Source organism: Quercus lobata, chromosome 5, assembly GCF_001633185.2.
Source record: "Quercus lobata isolate SW786 chromosome 5, ValleyOak3.0 Primary Assembly, whole genome shotgun sequence".
NCBI classification, from domain to species: Eukaryota; Viridiplantae; Streptophyta; class Magnoliopsida; order Fagales; family Fagaceae; genus Quercus; species Quercus lobata.
Window position 1 is genome coordinate 74,018,590 of NC_044908.1, and position 17,582 is coordinate 74,036,171.

General features: G+C 34.5%; 3 protein-coding genes across 3 annotated transcripts; 1 reads left to right on the forward strand and 2 right to left on the reverse strand.

Moving 5' to 3' along the window:
* Positions 1–1,897: 1,897 nt before the first annotated feature.
* Positions 1,898–6,970, reverse strand: LOC115991827 (cardiolipin synthase (CMP-forming), mitochondrial). Its single transcript, XM_031115771.1, has 8 exons — positions 6,370–6,970; positions 4,697–4,763; positions 4,487–4,561; positions 4,306–4,357; positions 3,304–3,389; positions 3,089–3,163; positions 2,522–2,616; positions 1,898–2,441 (listed from the first exon to the last, which is right to left on the reverse strand). Exons 1-8 carry the CDS (start codon positions 6,831–6,833, stop codon positions 2,348–2,350), a joined length of 1,008 nt encoding a protein of 335 aa, XP_030971631.1. The 5' UTR covers positions 6,834–6,970; the 3' UTR covers positions 1,898–2,347.
* A 4,219-nt stretch (positions 6,971–11,189) lies between these two features.
* On the forward strand, positions 11,190–14,895 carry LOC115991826 (probable serine/threonine-protein kinase PBL23). The gene is made up of 5 exons (XM_031115770.1): positions 11,190–11,539; positions 13,028–13,209; positions 13,316–13,505; positions 13,632–14,023; positions 14,381–14,895. The coding sequence occupies exons 1-5, from the start codon at positions 11,416–11,418 to the stop codon at positions 14,663–14,665; spliced, it is 1,173 nt and encodes a 390-aa protein (XP_030971630.1). The 5' UTR covers positions 11,190–11,415; the 3' UTR covers positions 14,666–14,895.
* Positions 14,896–16,413: 1,518 nt separating this feature from the next.
* Positions 16,414–17,259, reverse strand: LOC115992242. Its single transcript, XM_031116338.1, has one exon. The coding sequence runs from the start codon at positions 17,184–17,186 to the stop codon at positions 16,809–16,811; it is 378 nt and encodes a 125-aa protein (XP_030972198.1). The 5' UTR covers positions 17,187–17,259; the 3' UTR covers positions 16,414–16,808.
* Between the last annotated feature and the right edge of the window lie 323 nt (positions 17,260–17,582).

A 17,582-nucleotide genomic window follows, 5' to 3' on the forward strand; every position in this document is an offset into this window, starting at 1 on the left:
AATAATGTGCACTTTAGATCAGATTAAAATTGAAAAGAAGAAAAAGGGGTAAACATTTCATGCATCAGCTAAGATAATATTATCTCTTGGCTAGGGATATGATAAATTGCAGGAAGAATCCTGTAATATAACTGGCCAAATGGCCTTGAATATGTTGAACTCCAGAACATTAGTGGTAGTAGGTCCCGACATTATATAAATATTGAGTTCCTGGTGATTGAATAGGGAGCTGCCAGTTAGACATTTTGGTTGCTGTATGCGAACTTGAGTGTTGATATTAATGAAATATGTTGATGCTCATGGACTGAGTTATTTTGATATCAGAATGTTTGGATTGTTACCATGGATGTCCCGATTGGGGACACAGAGGTGCCAACTGGGTCATTGGCGTTACCCATTGTATAATGAATGTGGAATACAGTTTAGCCAATGTATTCACTGAAGTAAAGCTTGTCAGAGCAAAATCTAGTGAAAATTTCCTACATGGGGATATGACTTAAGTGGCCCTGATCTGAAAAATAAAGTGACCATCTGAGCTTTTGTGCTTTGTGTAGTCTTAGTGAGATAAGTTCTTATGCTATGTAAAGATTTGTTGTTCGAAACAGAGCTGCTGTTATGAGGTTCGTAGATTCTGATTCAGCAAGTCTTGGGTACTGTTTGCATTGGATAACTGATAAAAAGCAGGAGTCTGCGACCATTATCTATCTGCAAGATGCTTTATGTGCTTAGAGAAACACCGGCTGTATTAAGATTCATCTTGAACCCCTTAGTACCCTTGGAATAAGGTTATTGAAGAAGGTTGTTTCCTTGACGACATGTGTAGTAGCTGCTTGACTTTTGGAAGAAGCTTATTGCTCTCTAACAGGTTCCAATGAGCTCTGGGAATTTGGCATGGATGAAGACATCTAAGCTGGATGTGTTAGTGGAAGAGCATCAAGAGTTCCTCTTGATATTGCTTCTGAACCTCCACGGTTGATGTAAACCTGGTTTGGATGCAACTGAACATCCTTAAGTCACTCTTTGTCAACTGCTAGAGAGACTTTTGATTGAAACAGTATTGTAATCGGTATTTATTAATTGCACATGCGCCTGATGGGTTTTGAACCCATGACTTTACCTTCCATTTTGTTCTTACAAGGAGAAAGGTCATTTAAGCCATTGCTCACTGGCACTTTGACTCTTTGACATGTTGGTAAAGAAGCTAGCAACTAACCTTAGCCTCATCTTTTGTGTTTCTCAACAACTTTTGCTTGGAATGTATTTTTCATCTATGCATTTTCATTAATGTTGAAAGGCAGTCAAGAACCATTTTGAGTTGCCAGGAGGAAGCAATCACAAAGCATGATGAGCTTGATTATGCTTCCAAACTTCCAATCACAACTTATGTCCCGATATAAGAGATCATGTTATAACTTTAAAGTGCATTGTATCTGGCCAGGTCATATGCTGATTCAAATTTCAGACTTACTGGAGGCCCTTCAATCTTATTGGAAAGGTTTAGTGAAAGATCGCATTTGTAAATTAGAGAGCTGGATAATCATTCATTCACAAGATTGTTTGATTAAATACCAGATCCAAGATCTGGGGCATTAAATAATGCCTACTCTATACCTATAAAGATAAGCTGAAAATTACCATATTTTAAACAGGGTGAAAATGATGTAATGCACATAGGCAATATTCTCATTTGATCCCAGTTGGGTTGGGTAGCCTGGCAATATTCTTTTGAGGATATAAGGATGCAAAAGCACTGTAGTAGAGAACATAATCTCACAACAAGATCCAGCATCTCAAACCAAAAAATTCAAATCTTCCTGCCAGTCTGGTTTTTTATTTTTTAAAGTTTCAATCGTATGCTGAATTGCAGGGCTTGCAAGGTGTTGTCGATAGCAAAGCCTCAGGTAACAATATGAGAAATCAATTATATGGGCAAGAAGTTATACAACAGAACAAATTCTACATCTTTTATTATCATTCTTTTCAAAATTTGGCACTGTCAAAGTTTAAAAATTACAAACTCATTAACAATAACAATTTCGCTCTTAACCACCACTCTCCCAAAAATAAGGAAACAAGGAAAAAGAAAAAAGAACTGCTATCACTCTTCACAGTTAACCAAGTTTTGCAATTTTCTGCGTATTTGTGTGTAATTCCAACAGGCCAAAACTCATCTATGATATCTGGAACTTGTAAAGGATGACCTTGAAAAGTTTTAACTTGTGGATCGGTATACAGATACACAACCTTGGTACCACCATTACTTCTTCAAATCCTTTGATGCTGAGACCCAGTACATATCTCAAAACTGATGGTGTTATCTCAGTTGTCTGCAAGGAAAAGATTGAAACTAAGATTTTCCACTAATCAAGGCAGATCTCTTCCTCAAGTATCGTGCTCCATATGCTGCACTAGAACCCACTGTTGTTGATGCCACTAACCAACTGCACGGAATTAAATGGACTTGAGTTATTCAACATTATCAGATTCAACATTCAGACCAACAGAGTAGTGGCTGCATTACCTCAAATATGTGATGTATGGCTGAGTTTCCTGGGTTCCAAATTCTGGTTGAAGAAGAGCTGCAGCTACTAAAACCAACTGGAAAACTGTATTAACCTGTCAAGAATAGTACTCCTTGTTAATCAACCTGACAGAGTTTAAAATCAATCAACCTAATTGCAAGCTTGCTGTGCTAATTATCTTTTTGTACAGTCTGATATCAGCAACAGGCTTGCTGTGCTAATTATCTTTTACTACAGTCTATGATATCAGTTACACTGCTGATCAAAATGCTTTTTAGAAATTTTGTGCTTAACTAACTAACTAAATATTTCATAAAAAAATTCATCGGAAAATAGGAAGAGCATTATAAAGCTTTACTAGTTTACTAAATAACCTATTCCATAAAATCCCAAATCCCAGGCCACATTGCTGAACATAGATACACCAAATATATTAATGCATGCATCATAAAATCCCAAATCCTAGACCACATTGCTGAACAAAGATACACCAAATATACTAATGCATGCATCATATAATCAGGTTTTTTAAATTAAAAAAAAAAAAAAAAAACCTCAAAGCTTACCTTGCTAATGAAAAGAGGCTCAACTTTTAGGGGATGGGTACCGTCAAGATTGATGAAATCAAACCAGCTTTTCCACTGAAAGAAGGGAAAACTCGACAATGCCAATCAACATTTCAACTTGATAACTAACAGACTGTAAATTGAAGAAAAAGGTGCCCAAAAAAAAAAAAAAAAAAAGTTCCTATAACACATGATCTCAAAATACGCTATATTACCTCCCAACCCAAGCCACTAGCTCTTTGATATACTGCACCACCGACAAGGAAGACATCTCGCAACACGACGAGTCCAACAAGTCCAGCTTCACAACGCAAAAACCAAATATGAAATTCATTTCCCCCAAAACATATACACAAGATGATGCATGCAGATCAAACTTATGTGCTCCACAGCAAATTATTATAGATGCAAATATCTACTGCCATGTGACATCTATTAAACAAATTACATTCATTTGTAGTGTTAAGCCATGCATCTTGAAACAGAAGGATAAGGACATATTGCATTTTGATTGGTAAGTTACACATGCACCCTATGGCTCTTCAACCCTTGACCTTACCCTTCCATCCCATTATAAAGGGAGGACGAAGTGCCATTTAAGCTAAAACTCATTGGCATAAAGGGAAAAATTTTAAATTTCATCTGTATTAAATAGGCACTAGTTCAAGCAGCAAATTTGAAAACTTAGTAATTTTTAAATTGGCTATGTAAATTAGTGACATCTAGTTTTTTAAACAGTGGAATAAGCATAGCAGGCAGACATCATTACATTAAAAAAGATAAATTGGGTGCTAAGAATAAGAATGTGGAACAAAAGTATAGAGTGCTTATCTTGCTAAAATTAGATTTGAAATTGCTTAAAGATATATTATATATATAAATAGTCCAGTGATAATCACCCAAAAATGTAGCCCATTACTTGACTCAAGCAACCATTCTATGTTTCTGCTATACTTATATTGGATAATATCAGCATTGTACGTCTGTGCGTTGTTGAATGTAGCCTATTTATTGGACTCAAGCACATCCTCTTCTATATTTTCACCATCCTCCTTATGATTAATAATATTAGCATCTTGTGTGTGCATAGCCAGTGGGGGAGAGGAAACTTGTCATAGCCTAATATAATATGTTCAAATGCAAAAGCAAGACTATGTGCTTACACCACTACTATTTCACTACCAAAAAATTGAGGGGGAGGGACTATGACCACTTACAGTGCAGAAGATCCATATGTACCATTGCCAAAGCAACAGATCCAATAAGAACCTGTATCAAGAAGAGGGAACAAAAACATAATTCAGCTACAGGGAAGACTAAATGAGCCAAATACAACCTGCAACGAGCAACTGGCCAATTATACTGAGCTCAGAAGGAAGAAAGGGCTTGAACTTTTACCTTGTCAGCAAGGGGATCAAGGTAGGAACCCACTACAGAATTAATTCTCATCTTCCTAGCCATGTATCCATCTAGCTACATGATGAATGAAGAAAAATAAAAGCATTTAATGTCTCATTTTGGTAAAACAAGGATTTGCTCCCATCAATTAAAGTAGTAAGCATACTAACTAAAATATTTCCAATAAAAATAAAATATACGTGTCCACACCCAGTCAGATGCCCCAGAGATAGCCAATCCAACCAGTGCCGATGAATACCACTCATTTGTGATCATCCTGCATAACGATTGTTAATCACATTTCCAGTAAAAAGCGATTAAAAGTTTAAACATTCATTTTAAAGCATAATTAAAAATTTGAGGACATAAGGGCAATTTTTTTTTTTTTTTTTATAAGTAACAAAAAATTATTGAACCAAAATATAATCACCCATGTACACCAGCAGTGTACACAGGGAGCAGTACAATCAATCTTTCAAATTACAATGCTCAAGCAAATCTAATAAAGAATAACAGGGAGGAGAAATAAAAACCTAAAAATATTTGGATAATAATTATCAGTTCTTATAGGACCACACCATTTGCCACAACTTTTGTCACACTTTAATTACATGTGTGACTGTGATTGATGAACTATCGCTTTCAAAATTCACATGAACCCATCACTTTTTTTCCACCACTCACAATCGCACATGTTAGGGTTGTGGCAATTGTTGTGACACAAAAACTGTGCGCACAGACTTTCTCAATAAGTATACAAGGGAAGACCCTAGCTAGAGAGTTCAATCAATTGTCCAAGTTAAGAACATCCAAAAGTTGCAATAAGTAAAAAGATGAATCAAAATCTGGGATAACCTACGTTCAAGAGAAGCAAGATTAAAGCAACAACAATTTGTGGCAGTTCCACAACCTCCAACATTCTACTGTTTTTTCTCCCAAATGAACCATATCAATTACTATTAAAAAAAATTACATTACCACCTATATGGCCCTTGCTCTTCTCAAATTCCCATTCAAGATCTTAATTAAAAAAAAAGGTTGTACATAGTGCACGAGCTCCCATTTTTTTGGGCTTTGGGAGAGGTCACGGTAGTCAACCTTACTCCCAATTTTATTGGGGAGTCTGATTCATAGACTCGACCCATGACCTAGCACTTTTGGTGGAAGGCACTAGCCATTGCAACAAGGCTTGAACTCATTCAAGATCTTAATAATCCAACCATTAATTAGGCCTTACCAAAGTCATTCCTATCAAAGAACAAGCTGACTATAACTCCCTAGTATCCGAACAACATCTGACCAAATGTTTGATAGAGTCACCCTCTTTAAACATACATGAATAGCTACCATTACAATGGTCCCTTATGCAGTTCTTTGAAGTAAAATCAAAAGAATAGCGTGCAATTTAATCCCCCATTTTAGTGTTCATCTCGTCTCACTCAATATACATTTTTTTTTTAATTCATTTTAAGTTGAGGAAAGGGGATTTGAACCCTGAAAGTGTCCATTCGAATTAGCAGGAAATTCCAAAGGTCATTGGCTCATTTCACACAATATACTTGTTACTAAGTAAAAATGTGAATTCACAACTTTAAGCAACACATTGATCAAAGCAAAATATCCCTTAATTTTTTTTATAGTTACAATTCAATGGGAAGTTGCCAATTGAGCTACAAGGCTCTTAGCAAAATAACCCTTAACTATCTAACATTAAACTATCTAAACTCAGAAAAATCTTCCCATTTCCTCATCTACCCACACAAGCATTTTCACTGATAAATACAAAAAACTCAGGTTTTTAACAAAACTAAAAAAACCCTCATATCAAATACTCAAATTTCCCATCAACCAAACAGAACGTAAATTATCAAAAGAAAACATACCAACCAAGCACAGGACCAGAAATCAATCGGCCCATAGAGATCAAATTGGGCACATTGGCAAAGCTCTCCAAAAACCCATCATCAACTGACTCTCTCTTCTCGACCCTATAGTCCAACAAAGCCTGGCTAAACTTAGTGGGAAAAGCAGTGGTAGTTCTGAGCAGGTGAAGATTAAAAGCCTGCACCTTACGGCGGAAAACAACGGCGTTTCCACGGAGGTAAAGAGGAGTGGCGGATTGAGAGAGTTTCCACGGAGGAAAAGAGAGAAAAAGCGGACCACGAAATGGGGTTGTGACCCATTTGGAAAATGGGGTTGAAGGCAAACGAAAGAGAGGGTGAGAGAGAGGGAAGTATTGGAGTGTGATTGTGGGGTGGCTTGTGGCTGTGGCAGTGAGAGAAGTGAGGAAAGACCTTGATCTTTGTGGGTTTTTGATAAGGGTTTTGAGAGACCTGAACAACACCATTATTGTTGTTGTAATAACATATTATAGTTTGTGTTTTGGGAAATTCTTCTGGGTTTGGTTTGTCTTTTTTACATGTGTGTTTGTGTCTGTGTCACTGTGTGGGGGAATTAGGGTTGGCAAAGTTTTAGGAGGTGTGCTGAAAGAGCCAGTGACTGACTTTTGGGGTGACATGTGGGTTTTATCTAAAAGGTCCACGTGATGGCTTATGGTGGCTTCAAAGTCGTATCCCACGTGGATGGCTTAAGGTGGGGTCCTTATCCATAAGTTTTCATTATGTAATTAGAATAAAATTTAGGGTTACAAAATTTGTTGTAATTATTATTATTATTTTATTTTAGAAAGAAATTGGTTGTAATTTTATACTACAACCTTACATCTTATTGTTATATACTTCATACTTGTAAAATTTTAAGAAAATTAAAGATTAATAGCTATGTAATCAATAAATTGTTTAAATTGCAATTTTTTGTAGTTTAAAATTATGCATAAAATATATGGAAAATAATATCTGATTGACACAAAATTTGACATGTGTATTAAGAACATAAAGAACATTTAATTCAACAGTTAGATTTTTAAAATATCTAATGATGTTTATTTTATTGAGTAAGGTTATAGTATTAAGTTACAACTTTCTCAAAAAAAAAAAAAAAAGTTATAACTAATTTTGTAACTAAATTTTATCCTTGTAATTATTCATTTGAGAAATGCTAGAAATACAAAAAAAAAAAAAAAAAAAAAGTCAACAACTCGCAACATTGTGAGTTGTGAGTGTGAGTGGTCAAGTGGTTTATCCAACATTTTACTTCTGCTAATCACAATCAACCACTTGAGGACGAGGTGTGGACCTTGTGTACTTAGCACTTTCTTTATTTGGTATGCTTAATTAAGGTGAATAAAAAAGTGAGGGAGAGAAAATATAAAAGAAAACTAAAAATGGATCATGGGTGTATTTGGTTTGGAGAAAAAAGAGGTGAGAAAATGGTGGGATATGACCATTCTCTCTCTGAACCCATCAGAATTTAATCCCCTCAAAATTGAGAGAAAATGGGGGAGAAGAAAAAGGGCCGATGGAATTACCCATTTACCCCTATTCCTCCCCCCACCCCCAACAATATTTTTTACATTGATTTTTTTTCCTTTTTTTCTTTTTCCATTTAAGTTACAGTTTTGACTTTATTCTTTTTACCTTAACTTTAGTTTTTTTTTTCCTAATAAGATATATATATTTTTTAAAATTATTTACTAGGGACATGAGAGTAAATCTATGCAATTTACATTTTTTTTTATCAAATCTTTTTTTCATTTCAACTAAATAAAAAAGTTTTCCATCACTCCATTTTTTTCCACCCCTTCAACAAAACAACATGAGGAAAAACAAAAATCTTTTCTATCCCCTCGTTTTTCCATCCTCTCCCCATTTTCTATCTTCCCACTTTTTCACTGCTAACCAGTCGGACTCTAAATGTGGCTATTGAAGAAATCGTTTATGTGTATTTTAGTCAAGTTACTTTTTTTAACGAGTTATGTGATCTGTTTGAATGATATACATTTATATTCTTATAATTCATGTATTCAAAAAAGATATTTGTATACCGATTTGAAACCAAACTTTGTCCTTTTTTCTTTGAAAGCAAATAATAATTGATCTAATATCACATTCATGCGGGATGAATTAAATTTTCAAGATTGGTTCATTTAATTATATCTCAAATGTGAGTTGAGTTTGAGTTTATCATCAAATTAGATTAATGTTTAAGTCTAACTTATTTTCTTATTGATTCCAGAGGTACTTAATTAAATTATTTTTTCTTCATTTACAATATATATCTTGACTAAAATATTGTATCGTTTCAAATATATGCTATTAATTAATATGTAAATTATAGTTAAAATTATATTATTTTGAGCTAAATCTTTAATTTTTTTTTAGAACCATTATTTGAGTTAATTCAATAAATTATTTTGTTGTGAATTTATAATAATAAGATTCACCAACCTTATTTTGTTAAAAATGTATAATTTTCAAACTCTATATAAAATATAAAATTTTTGTCAAACTCTTTATCAAATAAAAAAATTTAAAAAAAAATTTTATTTTGAAATGTACTATTTATATTATCAATATATTACAGACAATAATTTAATAGTGTATAAACTTCACTACAAATGTATATACTCTAATTTTAAATATTTTATACAGTATATTTTTAACAATATACATATAAAAAATTATATGTACTTACATTAAGTCTCATACTTAACAAGTACAAAGACACAAACACATTGTTATAATATTTGAATATGCCCTTTTGATAAATAAAGAAATATAAAGAAACTTTTTCCTAAGTTGGGCCCAAGTTTTAAAATAGCTATGAGTGGCTTGATTTATCATTCCTACTTTTATATGTGAAATTTATTAGGTAGTCTGGGAGTATACTATCTCTCTCTCACATGAGGATGTACACCATGGTGAGTGGGATCCACTCCTGTGTGAGAGGAAGGGAGTATACTCTTGGAGTAGCCAATAATGACCCATTTTATATGTGTCCAGTGCCCACTATGAATACTATTTTTATTGTACACAAATCACAACATACCATCTCAATAATTGCCAAAAAATAGAAAAAGAAAGTCAATATTAAGGCTTATCAACCACAATTGCACTCGACAGCACTAGCTTGTTGACTCAAATGGCGGTTGTTTGGTACTAGGTTAGAATATGGATTATAGGTTGAGTGAAGGGGTGTAGGTCCACTAGTCATCATAAAAATATAGTAACTTTGTCCTAAATTGTTGGTCCTGTATTATATTTTAGGATGTCTCAAAATGTTGTTCTATTTTTGAAATTAAACCCACTAATTTACTAACGTTCCAATTGTGTCCCTACTTTAATTTAATGAGCATTTAAAATTTTTGAGTTTTCTAAACAAGTCTAACAATTCATTTAGAGTCCAAATCTTCTGTCTGATCTTTCCTACTCTACCCCCATGTTACATCAATAAAAATTTGCCCCATGTACACCTATTTAATTCAAATCTAATTTTCAGCATTTTATTATATAATTTCCTAAAATAAATAAAAAATTAAAAAAAAAACTCAAACCATCCCCACCAGCCACCACCACTACTCCACCACCAACCTTTGCTGACACCACCTAAAGGAGATTGTTAATGTCATCAACGGCCACTCACCCCTGCCGGCCTACCACCCACCACCACCGGTTGTCAATTACCAAAAATTAATTATAAAAAAAAAAAAAAAAACACATCTCCCACCAATCACCACCAGTCCACCACTCTTGTTCATCACCTCCAGGAAGAGATGGTGACACCATCACGGCCACACTACCACCATGTCTCGGTACCAGCCATAGATTTGAAGAAGAATGGTGGTCATGGATACCCACCAACAAGATGTCACAAAACTAATATCAAACATGGATTTTGAAGACAAGGAGGCGGTGGGGATGGACGTTGATGGCGTCGGCGATCTCCTCCTAGTAGCGTCGACGAATTTGGTGGTGGTGGCTGGTGGGGATTATTTGAGTTTTTTTATTTTTAATTTTTTTTCTTTTTACTTTTTTGTTTTTTGATTTATATTAAGAAACTGAAACACTAAAAGATTGAAAATTAGATTTGAATTAGATAGGTGTACATATGGCAAATTTTTATTGGTAGAGCATGTGGTGGAGTAGGAAAGATAGGACAAAAGATTTGGACTCATTTATTTAAGGGTAAATTTGTATCTATTTATATAGGAGATAAGATAATAAATAATTTTCCCTTTAAAAATTGTGTTTTCGAAACAAGACCAAAAATTTGAGACGTAAGAAGTAACAAAAATGATTGATATTTTTTAGTGTTTTCAGTAGAGACATTGCGGTTCAAATCTTCCCTCCCTCAACTATCGAATTATCAATATATATATATATATATATAAAATACCGTGTGATCATTAAAAATGACATTTTACATGTACTATTACATGACCTATTTAGAAGTTATATAATTTATTTAAATCATTGAATGGGTTATGTGATAAAATAGAAGTAAATTAACACACTGTAGCATAGTTTAGAGGATATTTATCCCAACCGGTTTGCAAGAGATTTTTATGCATGAAATATTGGCATTTTCCATTAGAGGAGAAGAAAAAGTTGGTTCTCGAGAGGCAGGAAAGTGTACGCGTCAGTTTCATTCAACAGAACAGCCTTAACAGCTTTCTCTCTCTCTCTCTCTCTCTATACTAAATAAAGCACTATACATGTATAGAAATGTGAATGGATTAACTATAGAAATCAATAACCATAGCAAAACTTACATTCTAAGTTCTAACACTCCTAATATTGTTCCTCCCGACAAAGCGGAAAACCAGTTCTGCCATAGTAACGTTGTTTTTTCAGTTTCTCAAATCTTAGAAAGAGCTTATTCTCTAAGAAAATTTCATAACATTATACAAAGAGCTTATTCTCTGCTCTTTGTATAATATTTCATTTTGAGTTTGATATTGAGTTCCGTTCCTGAAAAGGGTGTGATTAAGAGTTTTGATAGAGTTTGTAGCAAAGGCCGGTTGGTAGGAGATGGACTGCTTCAAGTGTAGAGCGAAGCGGCCTTTGGTTTGGTTCAGGAGAGTCAGAGGCAGAAGGGAATATGATGCTCGACAAACATATGCATCCATGGTTTCAACCTTCTCAATGAAAACAGGTAGCATATATAAAAAAGACTTTATTAGTTTCTTATGTAGTGTACTGTGTTTAATGCACCTTTGAAATGATTATTATGAGTTTTTATGTTTTTTTGTGTGAAGATTTATATTCCTATTACTTTTTATTGTATCGCCAAAAGGTAAAGTTGTCTCCTTGGACGTGGATCACATGTGAAATTTGAGTGTGTCCGTAATACTATTGTTTCTATTTGGTGCTAATGTGTTTAGCCCATTTGAAATTTATCGGGGGTTTTTGGATGAAAATTTATGTTTCATATTGCCTTTTATTCTATCACAAAGAATTAATGCTGTCTTTTTAGATGTGGGATTCACATGTTGTGAGTGGGCTGCTATAGATTTCCCTATCCTTATACACTGATCCATAAACTTTTGATTTGTTTTTGTTCCAGTGCCTTCTTTATCCTACGAATTTTCCTCTACTCTTTCATACAAGAGAATCCTAATCCAAGTCTCTCTGCCAAACCATAACCAAGAAAAGCAGATCACACATTGTTAAATTACTGATTATCCCAAAAGCTTAAACTATTAGGATATGGTAAATTTAATCATTTAATTACACAATTCTAACACACATTGACCACTCCAACAAAACACACACACACACATGCAGAGAGAAAATGTCAGGTGCCAGGTGGGCCAACTTGCAATGACATAAGCCTGAAGAAATTGCTTTCGTCTTCATTTCCTTTTTCTACATATACTTTATTTCAAAGGTTGCATTACCAACCCTCCACTCTCCAAAGGAACCCACTGTGTTTAACCCTCAAAACAAGTTGCTACTATGTGTTTGTTGCTGCCATCATTGGTCTTTTCCTCCCTATGAGGCTATAACATATATCTTTCATTGCATCTTCAAAGGTGATAAAGATGGAATCAAGGCGGCCACCTGCATGTTTTTCTTTTTCTTCTTTTAATGTCTTTAAAAAATGGAAAAAAAAAAAATATATATATATATATATATGTATCTGTGCTATGAGTAAGGAGTAAAGCTATTCATTTGTTGATAACTTTGCAGATTGCAGTAAAATATAAATTATTTATTTGTTAGTTCAAGTTAAGTATTTTATTTCATTTTCATGCCTCATGGAATTTGGTTTTAATTTGGTGAGGTTCTACTACTTTTGTTATTGGCATTTGATTAAACGTTCTCAGAAATTTTCATGGACGGAAAATGCTTATTGATGTGAATTGAAAAAGGATCATGTATAGATTACGTGGTGTTATTTTGAAAACCCTAAGAAGTTAGAACAATGATTGAGTTGAAATCTGAAACTAAAGCTTCTTTTCATAAAAGTTGTGAGGGTTTGACCTTATATATAGTGTTGTATACATTCATAAGCAACTTTTAATTCTATCTCTTATGATTCTTAATGCAGTTGATCAGAATTATTTCAGCTGAATTTTTGAATCATGATTGTGAAAACTCGGCAAATGACTCTTACATAGGCTTTGTTATTAATGTGCAGGAAGCAGCAAGCATAGGAATCTTGCTCAAGAGATACTGAAATTAGGACATGCAAGAATTTCTGCTCAAGTCTTCACATTTTATGATTTGGCTGCTGCAACTGACAACTTCAATCCTGATTGTCTGGTAGGCGAAGGTGGATTTGGGAGGGTGTACAAAGGATACATAGGGAACACTGATCAGGTCTCTCTTCCCTCTCTCTCTCTCTCTCTCTCTCTCTCTCTGAGACACACAAGAGTGTCATCCTAAATTATCTTCGGAGTTTCATGCTTGGGTTTATTATATGCAGGTTGTGGCTGTTAAGCAACTTGACAGGAAAGGATTGCAAGGAAGTAGAGAATTCTTTGCAGAGGTTCTGATGTTAAGTCTGGTTGAACACCCAAATCTTGTTGATTTGATTGGCTATTGTGCAGATGGTGATCAAAGAATTTTAGTTTATGAATTCATGGCCAATGGATCTTTGGAAAATCATCTTCTAGGTATGCCTAAAAAAAGTAATTCTTTCAACTTAACAGCTCAATTTCATGGACTCTTTACTAGTATTGTCTAATCAATTGTAACGAAGGTCTTGATAATAAAACTAATTAGTTTCTTTAATTCTTCAGAATTACCTCCAGGTAGGAAGCCTCTGGATTGGTATACCAGGATGAAAATAGCTGCAGGAGCAGCTAAAGGACTAGAATACTTGCATGACTTTGCCAAACCGCCGGTGATTTATCGTGATTTTAAAGCATCTAACATTTTATTAGATGAGGAACTCTTTCCAAAGCTCTCTGATTTCGGACTCGCTAAGATAGGTCCAACAGGAGGCAAGGACCATGTGTCCACAAGGGTGATGGGGACCTATGGCTATTGTGCACCAGAGTATGCTTCAACAGGACAACTGACAACAAAGTCTGATGTGTATAGTTTTGGTGTTGTGTTTCTGGAATTAATCACAGGTAGGAGAGCTATTGATACAGCAAGAATGACTGAGGAGCAGAACCTAATTACTTGGGTATGTTCATAAGTAGCACTTAACTCTGCAAATCTTTAATGTAACTACTTTTGTAGGTGACTAAAATCTTTCTCCACTAGGTGGTTAGAATAGATTGTTCCATTAAAAAATAAGTTACCATGTTCTTTGAAATAACTTTGATACACTTGTTTTCACCTTTGCCTAATCCCTTTACAGCATATAAATCACAAAAAGACAAAACATTCCTCCAACGGACTTACAGTCTAGGAGTATTCATCCTTTAGATTTTTTTAATGTTCAATTAAATATGATGATCTTTACAATTTGTTAGAATTATGAGGTTGGAATTCATTTTCTATCAAGAGCTTGGTAAAAATTTCTATTTTCATCCTGCAGGCACAGCCGCTTTTTAGGGACAGAATGAAGTTTACATTAATGGCTGACCCTTTGCTAAAAGGAAATTACCCTGTAAAGGGTCTTTATCAAGCTCTTGCAGTTGCTGCAATGTGTCTTCAAGAGGAAGCTGACACCCGACCTTTGATGGGTGATGTTGTAACTGCTATTGAGCATCTGGCAACGCCAAGAGACGATGAGAAAATTGCTTCAGATTTATCAAAATGCAGTGGTGCACATGCTGAATCTGTGAGAGAAGAAAGTGGCAATAGAGGGAGAGAGCTGTAGCATCAAAGGGACTGAAGCTCTTGCAACTAACTGAAATGTGGAAAACAAACCCATGGTCTAGAATTTGATATATAAAGATATAAGCTCCTCTGTCACAGTCCAACAATATGCAAGTTGTTCAAAGTGTAAGGCCTGCTACTACGAATGTCACCCTGTAGCTGTATCTAATTTAGCAGTTCAATTGATGAAGTAGACGTCATAAGTTCAAATCTCATCATATAAAACTAAAAAATAAAAAAATCATAAATCCTATCATTATTAAAAAAAAAAAATGACCGAACTGAAATTGTAGCTTCTATATTTTATCATAATGTGTATATTTAACATGTGAGTACATTGTAGACCATTTTCCTGGGAAGGTTCATATTGTCAGCACCCCTTGTACCTCATATAATGCAAGCATCTAAAAATGTGTATTGTTTAGTAACCTGAGATCACTATCACAATAATTCATGCCTCATGAAACATCAGAATTTTCATTGTTCTCTGAGAATTTAGGAAAAAAAAAATGGAGCCTAGAGTTGTAAAATTCCAAGCCCCATAAAAAAGAAAATAAAATTCTAACCTCCTAATTTCTCAATTTTTATACAGTTAAACATTATTAAATGCTTCCTTCTAAATTTTATCAGGAGCTTCTGCAATGGTAAATGAAAACTATTCTACACTATACATTCATTTATGTTGACATGCACATTAGTCCAAAAATATGAATGTCTAAAACATATTCTAGAAGTTTTGTGTCCGTGTCCAGTCCAGTATGCTTTGCCGCATTCTTGTTTAGATACACTTCAAGAACATCCCATCTCCTCCAGTTGAAATGCCGAAATCAATGTAATCAAAAGGGTTGATTTTATTGAGAAATCAATGTCTTACTCTATATTTTTGGGAATAAAAAAAGAGAACAGTACCCTGACAAATGGTTCTGTTTACGTACTTTGGATTTGTTTATCTTTCCTTGATTTCGGCTGGAATTCACCAAACTATCCGTGATCTTTGGTGAATTATTAAATTTTTTATTTAAAAAAAAAAAAAAAAACCTTGATGTGATGCAAAAAGCTCTGTGCAGCATTCCTTTGTTAGTCTCAACAGCAATTGTGAATTTACCAAAATACTCAAGTTTGAATGCCAACCCTGATGCACTACAAGTCTACATGTGACTTTTGTTTTTTGTTCTTTATAATATAAGCTGTCCATTTTAATTCCCAGTATGGCAGAAAATTTTCCTTGTTTACCTATCTATTAACATCTAATTCTGAAATTTCGGTCCAGTTTGGTCCACTTAGGTCCATTCAAACAATGTCAATCCACTTTTGTCAATTCAGTCAATTTCGGTCCATTCTAAAACAAATTGGGTGTCATGTTATAACTTATAAATGGATTTTTACAGATTTCTTTTGTATTCATACATAAATTTTTTTGGATTTCTAATCTTTTGGATAGTGGGGAAGCAGGTTAGCCACTAGAATGTTTAATTCACAAACCACATTGCCCAACTAAAATAGAATAAAAAACAAAACTATAAATCTATTTCTGACTTTTTATTTTTAATACTAAGTAAATCTTTTACAAATCAAATAAATACAAATTGAGTCTCATTCCTGCATAAGATGATCACAAACTTATTCATAAAAAAGAAAAAAAGAAAAGAAAAGAAGATGATCACAAACTTTCCTTTGAAGGGTATATACGTCTGACTCAATCCTTTCTTCCGTATGAAAATTCTGTCGGTCAATGATTGAAACTTTTACAGCAGGGACACTTGAGGCTATTGAGAGTGGCAAGCTTTCCCTACCATGATTTTTGTATGTAATTCATGAGCTTCAATGTACACCATGATCTCCAAGAAAAAGGATTTCCAAAGTTCTGTACCACTACTACAAGAATTTGATTCTATGACATCAAAATTTTTAACATATCAGATGAGCCATCAGTTGTGAAGCTTTAGAAACAGCATGACCTTCAAAAAGCTGCATAATAGATCCTTGTGCTCACTCCGAAAACATTATTCCAAAAAATACTTGCACCTAATGTAGGAACCTGACAAGAGAAATCAACAATCGTAGAAGTTCTGGACTTGAAACACTGGCATAAGGCATTGCGCAGACTTAGAACAAACTGGCTCAAAGAGCTCACAAAGCATCAACTAGATGTTGAAGTCATTCTTAAGGATTCTGTAATTGTAACCGGGGATTCTGTTTAGACGATTGCTTTCCGAAACTTCAACAACAGAACACATGCTTGGCAGGATCCCGCTACTGTTTCTCCTCTTCTTCCTTCTCCATGTCATTATCAAGAACCAAAGACCAGGCTTGGAGTGACCACTGGTGGAAGCCATGTCCACAATTTGTCCCTGAGGCTTTCGGGAGCTTCCACATTGGTCTATTTCAACCTTGCTGAAATACTCAATTTCCTTTCTGACAAGCGATCCTACGGTGCCTCGTGTGCCTATTGCAACTGGAGCAGCAATTGCAGCCATTTTCTCAGGGAGCTTGGTGCTAGTGGTGGTGGCTTTATACTGCATTTTTAAAGATATATGGATGGAGGCTTCTGAATGAAGAAACTTCGCTCCTGGGTCTTTATCTTGGGTGGGAATTGCTTTGAATTTGGTTTAAGTATCTCTACTTTATTCTCTTTATCATGTACTCATTGAACTACTTTTCTTAAAGTGGACACAGCATGAGAATTTGCATAATTGACGCTTTTAAATAGGACGTGGTAATCATGTCCTTGTGTTTGCAATGAAAGCATGCGTGTTTTCCGGATTAAATTTGTAATCAGTTGTTATTTAAGACTTCTCTGTTTATGATTGAACATGGTACGGATAAGACATTGTTTTCCTGAATATTTACTCTTGCCGAAAAAATATATGGACAAAATAGAAAATTCCACATGCTTTTGATTGTTCCCTCATTTTCTT

Bases quoted from the DNA above. Each gene is read 5' to 3' on its own strand.
- LOC115991826 (XM_031115770.1), top strand. From the start codon at position 11,416: ATGGACTGCTTCAAGTGTAGAGCGAAGCGGCCTTTGGTTTGGTTCAGG. The intron at 13,210-13,315 runs GTCTCTCTTCCC...TATTATATGCAG, and splicing joins ACATAGGGAACACTGATCAG to GTTGTGGCTGTTAAGCAACT. The intron at 13,506-13,631 runs GTATGCCTAAAA...TTAATTCTTCAG, and splicing joins TTTGGAAAATCATCTTCTAG to AATTACCTCCAGGTAGGAAG.
- LOC115992242 (XM_031116338.1), bottom strand. From the start codon at position 17,186: ATGCAGTATAAAGCCACCACCACTAGCACCAAGCTCCCTGAGAAAATG.
- LOC115991827 (XM_031115771.1), bottom strand. From the start codon at position 6,833: ATGGTGTTGTTCAGGTCTCTCAAAACCCTTATCAAAAACCCACAAAGA. The intron at 4,562-4,696 runs GTGTGGACACGT...TTCATCATGTAG, and splicing joins TCTCTGGGGCATCTGACTGG to CTAGATGGATACATGGCTAG. The intron at 3,164-3,303 runs GTAATATAGCGT...CCCTTCTTTCAG, and splicing joins CTAGTGGCTTGGGTTGGGAG to TGGAAAAGCTGGTTTGATTT.